Source organism: Lactuca serriola, chromosome 5 (genome assembly GCF_051521515.1).
Source record: "Lactuca serriola cultivar US96UC23 chromosome 5, Lser_US96UC23_V15, whole genome shotgun sequence".
In the NCBI taxonomy this organism is placed as follows: domain Eukaryota; kingdom Viridiplantae; phylum Streptophyta; class Magnoliopsida; order Asterales; family Asteraceae; genus Lactuca; species Lactuca serriola.
Genome location: NC_136412.1, coordinates 336,595,605 through 336,608,044, shown reverse-complemented (window position 1 = coordinate 336,608,044; position 12,440 = coordinate 336,595,605). Strand labels below are relative to the sequence as shown.

Here is a 12,440-nt window from a genome sequence, read left to right as displayed (position 1 = left end):
ACCCCTCTATAAGTACAGTGCAACTTGAAGAATTCATAGCTCAAAGAATTGCTTCAGATCTATCTAATGTCACAAGAGATGGAGTTAGAAATGAAGGCCATGTAGGGACCGCTAGAACATGTACCTACAAAGATTTTATGAATTGTAGGCCAAAAATCTTTCATGGAAATGAAGGGTGGTGAATTTGACAAGGTGGATAGAAAAGACAGAATCCGTCTTTCAAATAAGCTTTTGTCCAGATGATTGTAAAGTATGATTTGCAGCATGTACTTTCGCTGACGCAACACTTACGTGGTGGAATATCCATGTGAATACAATGGGAATTGATACTGCAAATTCCATGAAATGGGAGGAGCTAAAAATGATGCTAGTAGAGGAGTATTGTCCTAGGGAGGAAATACATAAACTAGAACAAGAACTGCGGACCCTAACCATGAAGGGTTCAGAGATAAAAGCTTATACCGCTAGATTTAATGATCTTGCTGCAATGTGTCCAACACTTGTGACCCTTGAATATAAAAAGATTGAGCGATATATCTGGGGTTTAGCATCGCAAATCAAAGGCATTGTGATCGCATCAAAGCCCACAACTTATGACAACACCAAGAGGATAGCTCATCAGCTAACTCTCACAGAGATCTAAGGAATAGAAGTGGTCTCAAAGGCTGAGTCTCCCAAAAGCTAGAACAAACAAGCGCAAGTTTAATAATAAGAATCCCAAACAATCATCTGAGAAAAGACAAGAAGTGGCAACCAACTACGCAGCCACAACAACAGTACCTACTCAACCAAAGTCTGCATGGTGCAACCACTGCAACCGTCATCACCCAGGTGACTGTTTTGTTTGCACGAAATGCAAAAAGAAGGTGCATACTACTAGTTACTGCAGGAGCATAACACCTGCAATAGTCAATTAGCAAACAAATACTGGAACAGGTCGTGGTGAAGAAAGAAAGTGCTATGAGTGTGGAGAGGTTGGACACATCAAGAAAGAATGTCCAAAGTTAAGGAGTCAAGGAGGCATAGGGCGTGGCAGGGCATTTGTGATTGGAAGCAGAGAGGCTATTCAGGACCCTTCGGTTGTATCTAGTACGTTTCTCATAGATAATTTATACGCTAGCATACTCTTCGACTTTGGAGCAGATCGAAGTTTTATAACTCCGACATTTAGAAAATTGTTAAGTCATAAGTCTAGCATATTAAAAGAAATCTATGAAGTAGAAATCGCTAACAGTCAAACTGAGAAAACACATGAAATCCTAGAAAACTGCCTGTTAACTCTTAATAACTACCTTTTTTCACGTCAACCTCATGCCAATGCCTATCGGTAGTTTTGATGTCATAATTGGCATGGATTGGTTATCTTCACACCGCATCGAAATTCTATGTCATGAGAAAGCCATACGACTACCCTTACCAAACGGCGAAGCCCTGATTATCTATGGTGATAAGTCTGGGAAAAACCTCAAATTCATCTCTTGTACCAAGACACAGAAATATCTACATAAGAAATGTAGCGCATTCTTAGCCCACATTGTAGATAAGAGAATAAAGATAAAAGAAATCAAGGACATACCTCAAGTATGTGATTTCCTTGACGTATTTCCTGAAGATCTACCTGGAATACCTCCCGTCCGACAAGTCGAGTTTCGAATCGACTTAATTCCAGGAGCAGCACCAGTAGCGAAATCTCCTTATCGGTTGGCTCCATCCGAAATGCAAGAATTATCTAGTCAAATACAAGAACTTCTCGACAAAGGTTTTATCCGACCAAGTTTTTCACCTTGGGGAGCACCAATCTTGTTTGTCAAGAAGAAGAATGGATCCTTTCGAATGTGTATTGATTATCGGGAGCTGAACAAGCTAACGATCAAGAATCGTTATCCGCTTCCAAGAATTGATGATTTATTCGATCAACTGCAAGGATCTAGCTACTACTCAAAGATAGATCTTAGATCAGGATACCATCAACTCAAAGTACAAGAAGACGACATTCCAAAAACAGCATTTAGAACTCGTTATGGTCATTATGAGTTCTTAGTTATGTATTTTGGATTGACCAACGCCCCAGCAATGTTTATGGATCTCATTAATCGTGTTTGCAAACCATACTTGTATAAATTCGTGATCATATTTATCGATGATATATTGATATATTCACGAACCAAGGAAGAACATGGTCAACACCTGCAAATAATCTTGGAGCTACTAAGAAAAGAAAAGTTGTACATTAAATTCTCCAAATGTGAGTTTTGGATTAGAGAAGTACAATTTTTAGGTCATGTAGTTAGCAACGAAGGAATTCATTTTGACCCATCCAAAGTTGAAGCAATCAGGAATTGGGAAGCACCAAAGACGCCAATAGAGGTGCGTCAATTCCTAGGACTTGCTGGCCATTACCGCAGATTCATAGAGAATTTCTCCAAAATAGCCAAGCCACTTACAACACTAACCCAGAAGGATACGAAGTTCAACTTGGAAGACAAACAAGAAGCTGCTTTTCAGAAACTGAAGCAAATGTTGTGTAGTGCACCAATATTATCCCTTCTAGAGGGGACAGAAGATTTTGCCGTATACTGCGACGCATCAAATCAAGGATTGGGATGTGTGCTGATGCAAAGAGGAAAAGTTATCGCCTATGCATCATGACAACTTAAGGTGCATGAGAATAATTACACTACCCATGATCTTGAATTGGGAGTGTAGGGTTTCAAAGCACTCCATGGATGATGGCGATGGGCCCCTTTGATGAATTCTAGGTTAAAAGCCCAAGACTTGTCTTTTCCCTATAAATAGTCGTGTATTATTCACAATTAGGGTTAAGAGTGAGGCAAAATGTAGCCGCCACGTTGTGAGGTTTCTTGTAGAGTTAGATTCTTATTTGTTAAGTGTAATTTGTTCCTCACAATTCAATAAATCGAGTGATCATTCGATGTAATCTTCATATTTGTTTTGTTCTTATTTTCCGCATCTTGTTCATCAAATCACGATTAGGGTTTTAATCCCAACAAGTGGTATCAGAGCGGGTCTTTGAAGATTTGTTGATTTTTGAAGTATCGGTTCTTGATTTGATGATTTTCTGCACAAGATTTTGAAGATTATTGGTGTTTTGTTGGTATAAAATCAAAATTCTGTTCAAGCTACTGTTCATGAAGATTTACAAAGTTCTTACTGTTCGTCGTGGTAATATGATCCAATTCTCTTTTCAATTCATTATTTTCCGTTGGATCTAATATGATTTTTGATCAAAATCTTTTGATTTAATAAATCTTTGTTTTACCCTAAGTCACGTGTTCCTACTGTTCACCGCTTGTATTTGGATATGAAACTCAATTTTTCCAATCGATATTAAGCCCAGTTTGTTACTCTTCATCGCTTTTTTTTCCTTGGGTCCAAATCGATTTTGTCCATTTGTTCAATCTGTTACTGCGTGTCTCAATTTTCCTTGACCTAAAGCTTTGACGATTGTTTCCTATTTTCTGTTCTTTAGTCCTCGTCGCATCCTTTATTCACAGAATCGAATCCATGAATAAAAAAAAATCGTTATTATCAAGAATCGAAATCAAGCAGTTTTTTTTCATCGATTATCGAATTCTAGTATTTCTCTCTTGACTATTTGATTTTGAGGTTTGGTGTGTATCGTCTTCCGAATGGGTGAAGATCTTCTAATCGGAATGAATATCTTGTTGTGATGAAACCGATCTTGTGATCAGATTTGGAATGATGCATTTGATGCTCAGAATGAGTCGATGTGGAAGGAACTAGAACTGAATTTGATATTGTGACTTATATTTGCAATCAGAATCAAGCCTTTGATTTGGAAATGTTTGTCTGCGTAAACGGCTTATTTGGAATGCAATCGGAACAAGAAGGATTGTGATGAAGAATGAAAGAATGATGAGTTCCTGCGAACGAATGAAATCAAAATTGTTACTACAATTGGGAATGTAATCGGGGTAGTTGTGTGCTTATTCACAATTGAAAGTCAAAGGCACATTCAGAAAAGTCAAAATTGTTGTGAACCTCTCTTACCTGTGAAAGTTTGTAATTTCAGTAAAACGGATCATCTTGGATTCGGAGTTACTGTTGATTCACGATCGGAATTGTGATCGATGCGAAAGGTATTGGAATCGGGGCTTATGTCAAAATCGATTGTTTGATGCAAACAAAATCCGATTCGTAACTGGAATGGGCAATGGTCGAAAACGAAAAGTCAAAATTGTGACTGATTTGGAACGAATGTTCTTACCTGCAAAAATTATCGGATTCGTAGCTCCCTCAAACATCAGAAAAAGCGAACCTGGAACGAACTTGAGGTCGTTTGTTAGTGGTTGGAGCAAACGAAGGAAGGACCGAAAGCGAAAGGTGATTCGCCTGATGAAGCTTGGAACGGACCTGGAAGCGAATGTCTCAAATGGAAACGAATGGAACCGAACGTTCGGTTGGGTTCGCTTTGGGTGTATAATTGACGATCTTGGAACGAACTTAGATTCAGTCGCTTGTGCTCGGAACGAAAGTTTACATGGGGTCAAAGTTTTTTTAATCTTCCGTCTAAATGAGAGCTGATTGGATTGCAATCGGCAGTTCATGAGTTTTAATTTATCAATTCACGTTAAATGGGGAGGAAGACTAAAAGTTTCATTTTCAGTCTCTACAACTTCAGCGCATTGATACTCTTGGTCCCTGCTCTTTTCACAGTTTGGCAGTTTTGGACCAATTCCAGAAATTGTTACAAATAAAGGGGTATATTGATGCAGAATTACCATTCCAGACCCTGTCTTTCAACAAGTGACAGTTTCGGCCCAATATTCAGAAAAGTTTACTACATTGAGGGCCGGTGAACAGTTTTGGATTTTTCAATGCTCATATTTTTTCGTGAACAGCAAAATAATGATTCCATCAAGTCTTGGCGGTTCGGAAAGTCGTTTTTCGTGATAACGTCAAATTTTCACGACTTTTTTCGGATTTTATACATTATTGTGTATATCATTTTGTCACGGGGGAGCATGGTAAATTTTTATCCATTCAAGATCATTCTCATGACCATTTGAAGGCTTTATAATCATGTTTTTGATTATAAATCGGGGGAGAATTTGGTATGGCCATTCGAAATTGGATTTGTGACTTTTCAAAGTTGAAGTTTTTTTTATAAAGCTTGTGGTAGAATCATGAAGGTAGCTTTTACAGCGGAAGTTCTTCATCGAGCTCTGCTAAGGCTTTTACAGAGAAGTATCCTTTACAACGGAAGTTCTTTATCGAGCTCTGCTAAGGACTTGTTATATCTCCGACTTCTTGTATTTTCTCAATCAAGTGGCGTTACGAATCTTAAAGTTTGGGTTGTTACATGATATTTTTAGATGGCTTATATCATTAGCTTATTTGAAGATCATTGTGACTTGGAGGGGGAGCTCTTCAAAGACAAGAAGTGATTCGGTTTCTTTGTTCTGAAATGGGTTTTTATGGCGGGTTTGGTTTTCATGAAGATTCTTTGGGATTACATTCGAAAATGAAGTTTAAAGACATTACTTCAGTGCTTTATTTATATATCCTAGAGCCCGTGTTTGAAGACTATTGAAGAATCAAGATTCGTGGATTGCTTCATATATTCCTCGTTGCAGATCTTTTTATTTGCTAGATGCTTGTTTTGGAAGTTAAAGCATTGTCATCCATTCCATACTTTGAGGGGGAGATTGTAGGGTTTCAAAGCACTCCATGGATGATGGCAATGGGCCCCTTTGATGAATTCTAGGTTAAAAGCCCAAGACTTGTCTTTTCCCTATAAATAGTCATGTATTATTCACAATTAGGGTTAAGAGTGAGGCAAAATGTAGCCGCCACGTTGTGAGGTTTCTTGTAGAGTTAGATTCTTATTTTTTAAGTGTAATTTGTTCCTCACAATTCAATAAATCGAGTGATCATTCGACGTAATCTTCATATTTTTTTTGTTCTTATTTTCCGCATCTTGTTCATCAAATCACAATTAGGGTTTTAATCCCAACAGGGAGCTGTAGTTTTTGCACTAAAAATCTAGAGACATTACCTATACAGTACTAAGTGTACTATTTTTACCGGCCACAAGAGTCTCCAGCACATCTTCGACCAAAAATATCTTAATATGAGACAACGAAGATGGGTCAAATTGTTGAATGATTACGAATGTGAGATTCATTATCATCCTAGAAAGGCAAACATGGTAGCAGATGCCTTGAGCCGGAAAGAATATATTAAACCCCGCCGGGTACGAGCATTAACCATAACTATCCATTCTAACCTTGCCGCACAAATTAGAGAAGCTCAACTTGAGGCTCTAAAAGAAGATAACATCAAGAACGAAGCCTTGCGAGAAATGGAAAAGCAACTTGTACAAAAAGATGACAGAACGCGACACTTTATGAACCGAATTTGGACGCCTAAGTTCGGTGGAGTCAGGGACTTGGTCTTAGAAGAATCCCACAAGTCCAGATATTCCATGCATCCAAGTTCTGACAAAATGTACTTAGACATAAAAGTACATTATTGGTTGCCAAACATGAAGGCAGAAATTGCTACTTATGTGAGCAAATGTTTGAGTTGTTCTAGAGTGAAGGCAGAACATCAAAAGCCTTTAGGTTTACTTCAACAACCAGAAATACCTGAATGGAAATGGGAGCAGATATCAATGGACTTCATCACTAAGTTACCTAAAACTCCTTGTGGGTTCGACACTATTTGGGTAATAGTCGATAGATTGACTAAGTCTTCCCATTTCTTACCAATTAAGGAGAACGACAAGATGGAGAAGCTGACTAGAGTTTATCTTAAGGAAATTGTTAGATTGCATGGAGTTCCAAGTTCTATTATTTCTGACCGAGATAGTAGATTCACTTCACGATTTTGGCAATCTCTACAAAAATCCTTAGGAACATGTCTAGACATGAGTACAGCTTACCATCCACAGACTGATGGTCAGAGTGAGAGAAACATTTAGAATTTAGAAGATATGCTCTGAGCCTGTGTAATAGACTTTGTAAATGCGTGGGATACTCATTTACCATTAATTGAGTTTTCCTACAACAATAGTCATCACACCAGCATCAAGGTTACATCGTTTGAGGCTCTTTATGGATGAAAATGTTGTTCCCCGGTATGTTGGGCAGAAGTTGGAGATACGCAGATGGCCAGAGAACGTACAGGAAATACCTTATGTACTGGACTAGAAATAATCCACAAGACAACTGAAAAGATCGTGCAAATTAAGGATCGATTAAAGGCTGCATGTGATCGTCAAAAGAGCTATGCTGACGTAAGGCGTAAGCCTTTAGAACTCCAAGTTGGAAATAAAGTAATGTTGAAGGTCTCTCCTTGGAAAGGTGTAATTCGATTCAGTAAGCGAGGAAAACTAAACCCACGGTATATAGGACCTTTTGAAATTCTGGCTAGAATTGGTTTTGTTGCATACCAACTCAAGTTGCCTCAAGAGCTAATTAATGTACACGATGTTTTACGTATCAAATCTCAAAATATGTCTATCCGATGACACTCTTGTGGTACCTCTCGACGAGATACAAGTCAATACCAAACTCAACTTTGTAGAAGAACGTGTCGAGATCATGGATCGAGAAGTCAAACGATTAAAGCAAAGTCGTATTCCCATAGTGAAAGTTCGATGGAACTCTTTGCGAGGACCTGAATTTACTTGGGAACGTGAAGATCAGATGAAAGAAAAATACCCCCAACTGTTTGACAAAACCCTATCCACAAGATAAATTTCGGGACGAAATTGTTCTAACGCGCGGAGAATGTAACACTAGTCAAAATAGGTCAATAGACAATCACATGTGATTATGCCAATCATGTAATGTGATTATGTTAACCTAGTAATGTGGTAAGAGTGTTATGTAGTTCATGATAAATTCTAATACAAATATGAACTTTCTTTATGATACAACTCAAAGTATACGTCCATACAATTCTAAAAATATAGAGAATGTCTGAATCTGACTTCGCATGAAGAAGTTATGATAAACCGAACACTATAAATCTCTATAATAAGAGAAATTTAAAATAGACTTAGAATTAGCTATTTAAGTCTAAAAGAGAGTTGTATTACTCATAAATACCTATGCATGCATATAAAGAACGTCAAAAACGGAGTTCGTATGCAAAAGTTATGGCGTTCCGAAGATTCAGCTTTCAGAAACCCTAAGCTAACTAAACTCACAACGTGAGCCTTATGACACTCACAACGTGAGGAGTCATTTATCCATATCTTGGAATCTAGAAGGTGTGACGAGGCTGTGAAGGGATAGGATCCAAACTCACGACGTGAACAAAGAGTTTTTCACGACGTGAGGAGTCACATGGCCACCTTCCGAAGCTCGGGACGCAAATGGCAAGTCTACGGGGTGATCATGCAAGACTCATGACGTGATCCTTATGACACTCACGACGTGAGAGTCCAAAATCCCTACTATAAATAGCATGTCCGACTTCATCCATTCTTACACCAAAACTTCTTCCCTTTCTCTCCTTTGCTTAGGCCATCTTGCATCCCGAGCCCCGACGATCTCACATGCTGACCGTTTTGCTTAGATAACATAAAATCACACTACTAGGGTGAGTTTCACGGCCCCACTTTCTAATTTTTCGGGGGAAAATGCATGCTAGTTATTGTATATATGTCTATATGATAGTATATAGTTATGATAATCGAGATATGATTGTTATAAATATAACATTTTGAATACATACAAATATTATTAACTTATCATTATGTTAATTTATTAATGTAGATCTTGAGTTATACTTAGGATTCTACATATATGTTGTGTGCGATATAATACCGAAGTAATATTCGAAAGTTCTAAATGTTAAGTTATATAGTATGTTGCTATTAATAGTTTTATGTCAAGATAAAACTAGATATGTTATATGTTGTTATTATTAGTTTTATGTTAAGATAAAAGTAGATATGTTTTATGTTGTTATTATTAGCTTTATGTCAAGATAAAACTGAATATGTTATATGTTGTTATTGTTAGTTTCATGTCAAGATAAAACTTGGTATTGTTATTGATAGTTTTATGTCAAGATAAAAATATAAACGTTATATGTTGTTATTACTGGTTTTAGGTCAAGATAAAACCTGGTTTTTAGTTCAAGATATAGCTGTTATACTGCCTAAATACTATGAAGTTAGGAGTAATGTTTAAAAGCATAGTCTAGTAACTTAAGGTTTTAGACATGAAGATGCTTTTGTTGTTAGAGCTATAGGAAGCCGTCAAAGTCTACATAAGTAATTGTATTCATCAACTAAGATTGGGGATCTTAGCGGAAATCCTCTGAACTGTAACCGTTAATCCCGTGTGAGTGAGGAAGTCATGTATAATTAGTATACGGGCTGACCACCCCACTTGTGACTGTTAGCTACAGTCAACCAAAAGCAAGTGATGAACTATCCTTTTATTTGTTATTATTCCGGCGTCGATGAAGCGTATGGTGTTGTTTCTCATGGTAAATCATGAGTGTGTTTGTTTCTCATGGTAAATCATGAGTGTATTGTTCTATCAGAGGTATTATGTCATAGCAGCGGTTATAGGCTCACGGTAGCAAATTGTAGAAACATTATACCTTGTCGTATACAAGTATTAATGTTAATTATAAGTTTTCCCTACTTATACCTTAAGATTAAGAAATGTTTAGGTATAACACTTAATTGATAAGTATACTATTATACCTAATGTTGGAGAGTCAAAATGATACTTTCAAAACTATACTTTTGAATGTGTAAAAATGTATTATTTTATGGAGTCAAAACCTGTGGACTCACCAACTTTATGTTGACGTATTTTAAAATGCATGTGTTTTCAGGAACTTGAAATGCTGGTATGTATTCGAACAGGAGAAGTTTTACTATTATCTTTCTGTTCATTAAGAAGTATGTCATAGTCGGATATTATGTAATAAATACTAGGAAAACAATAATGTAACTTTCAATCATCAATAAAGGTATGTATTTTCTTTAAGTATTGTTCAATGTATGTTATATAACTGTGATACGAAAAATGACGTTACACTACTCGGTGTTTCCGCCGACGGCCGGGGTGTGACATATTTGCAATCAGGTGGGGCATCCAACCGATATGTGCCCACAACTTCAAGAGGAAGATTATGAAGAAGCAAAAGTCATGGGAGGCTATTTCGGGTCAAATCAGAGAGGTTATGAGCAACCACGAGGTGATCAGAGATGGAACAATAATCAGGGTTGGGGAGGAAATCAACAAGAAAATTATCAGTCAAATCAATCACATCAATACCAGCAAAGACCACCATTTCCTCAAAATCAATAAAGACCACCCTTCCAACCTCAAAATTACCAGCCAAAGCATCCACAACAACCACCTCCACAAGCAGGTTCTTCAAGCATGACACTAGAAGATATTGTCAAAAGCCTTGCCACAAGCACTCAAAGCTTCCAACAAGAAACCAAGGCAAGCATAAAAATTTTGGAGCAACAAGTGTCACAACTTTCTTAATCCGTGAGTAAGATGGAATCACAAGGCAAGCTACCATCTCAAACGGAAAAGAACCCGAAACACAATGCTTGTGCCATTACTTTAAGAGGTGGGAAAAGCTATGACGGTCCATGGATGCCGGATGAAGAAGAGAAAGAGATAGAGGCGGGAGAAGCTATCAAAGAAGAGGAAAGGAAAGGTATTCCATGCCAAAGAAGCCCATAGACACCAAAGTGAAAGTCACACCAACTCCATTTCCTTCAAGGTTGGCAAGCACCAAAAGAGAACGGGAAGATGATGAAATCATGGCCATGTTTCGAAAGGTTAAAATCAATATCCCTCTTTTAGATGCTATTACACAGATTCCTAGATATGCTAAGTTCCTCAATGAACTTTTCACATCTAAGAAAAAGCTTAAAGGAAATCAAACTGTGAAAGTTGGTGAAAATGTTTCAGCCCTGTTACAAAAACACCTACCAAAAAAATGCAAGGACGCGGGTATTTTCACGGTTCCTTGTAAAATGGGTAACCTTTTTGTACCACGTGCCATGCTTGATCTTGGAGCATTAATTAATGTTTTACCCTATTCAAGTTATAAGACAATGGGAATTGGACCTTTATCAAAAACCGGAGTTATCATTCAACTTGACGACCGGTCTTTGGTACACCCGAAAGGTGTATTGGAGGACGTGTTAGTACAAGTTAATGAACTTGTATTTCCTGTTGACTTTTATGTTTTGGATATGGGTGATGAAAACACCCCACAATAAAACTCCATCCTTTTGGGGGAGACCTTTTATGAGTACCGCAAAAACAAAAATAGATGTAGCCAATGGTACTTTGTTAATGGAGTTCGATGGTGAGGTGATTAACTTTAATATCTTTGAAGCCATGTGATATCCTAGTGATATTCATTCTTTAAACTTCATAGATGTTATTTTTACATGTACTAATGATTGCTTTGAGATGTCAAGCCAAGATGTGCTAACCACCATCTTGAGCAAACACTTTGATGAGACAGGGATTAAGAATTTGGCTGATAAGTACACATTGGAGGATGAATTGATTGAAGTAATCAATTCCTAGGAAAAAGCACAACCCATGAGAGTTGAACCACACCACATGAAGCTAAAAAGTTCCTATCCAAAACTTCTCCCCTCCATAGTACAACCACCGATTCTTGAGTTGAAGGCTCTTCCCGACCATCTCAAGTACGACTATCTTGGAGAGGAAAAGACATTATCGGTGATAATTTCCAACAAGTTGTCTATTGCAGAAGAAGATGAGTTGGTCACCCTGTTGAAATAGTGTAAGAAAGCTATTGGGTGGACAATTGCTAATATAAAAGGGTTGAGCCCTTCCTTGTGTATGCATAAGATTCTCGTGGAGGAAGACTTCAAACCAACTCGAGAGGCACAGATGAGATTGAATCCACCCATGATGGAGGTGGTAAAGAAAGAAATCATGAAGCTTTTGGATGCAAGTATGATCTACCCTATCTCAGACAGTAAATGGGTGAGCCCCATTCAGGTAGTCCCGAAAAAAGCCGGTGTCACAGTTGTTAAGAATTTCGAGGGAGATTTGGTGCCAACCCGTGTGCAAAACGGGTGGAGGGTTTGTATTGACTATAGAAAGTTGAATGCCTCAACGAGAAAAAGGCCATTTTCCCTTGCCATTTATTGACCAAATGTTAGAGAGATTGGCATGTAAATCTCATTACTGTTGTTTGGATGGTTTCTCGGGTTTTCATAAAATTCCGGTAGCCCCGGATGACCAAGAGAAAACCACCTTCACTTGTCCCTTTGGCACATTTGCTTATAGGCGTATGCCTTTTGTTCTATGCAATGCACCTGCGACATTTCAGAGATGCATGATGAGCATTTTTTCTGAATATGTTGAAAACATCATTGAAGTTTTCATGGATGATTTCACAGCCTATGGAAACTC

The 12,440-nt window shown here is 37.8% G+C and overlaps 1 protein-coding gene across 1 annotated transcript; it reads left to right on the top strand.

Annotated features, from left to right (window-relative positions):
- Positions 1-10,526: 10,526 nt before the first annotated feature.
- Positions 10,527-11,263, top strand: LOC145051019 (uncharacterized). The gene is made up of 2 exons (XM_078999174.1): positions 10,527-10,692; positions 10,842-11,263. Exons 1-2 carry the CDS (start codon positions 10,527-10,529, stop codon positions 11,261-11,263), a joined length of 588 nt encoding a protein of 195 aa, XP_078855300.1.
- The last annotated feature ends 1,177 nt before the right edge of the window (positions 11,264-12,440 follow it).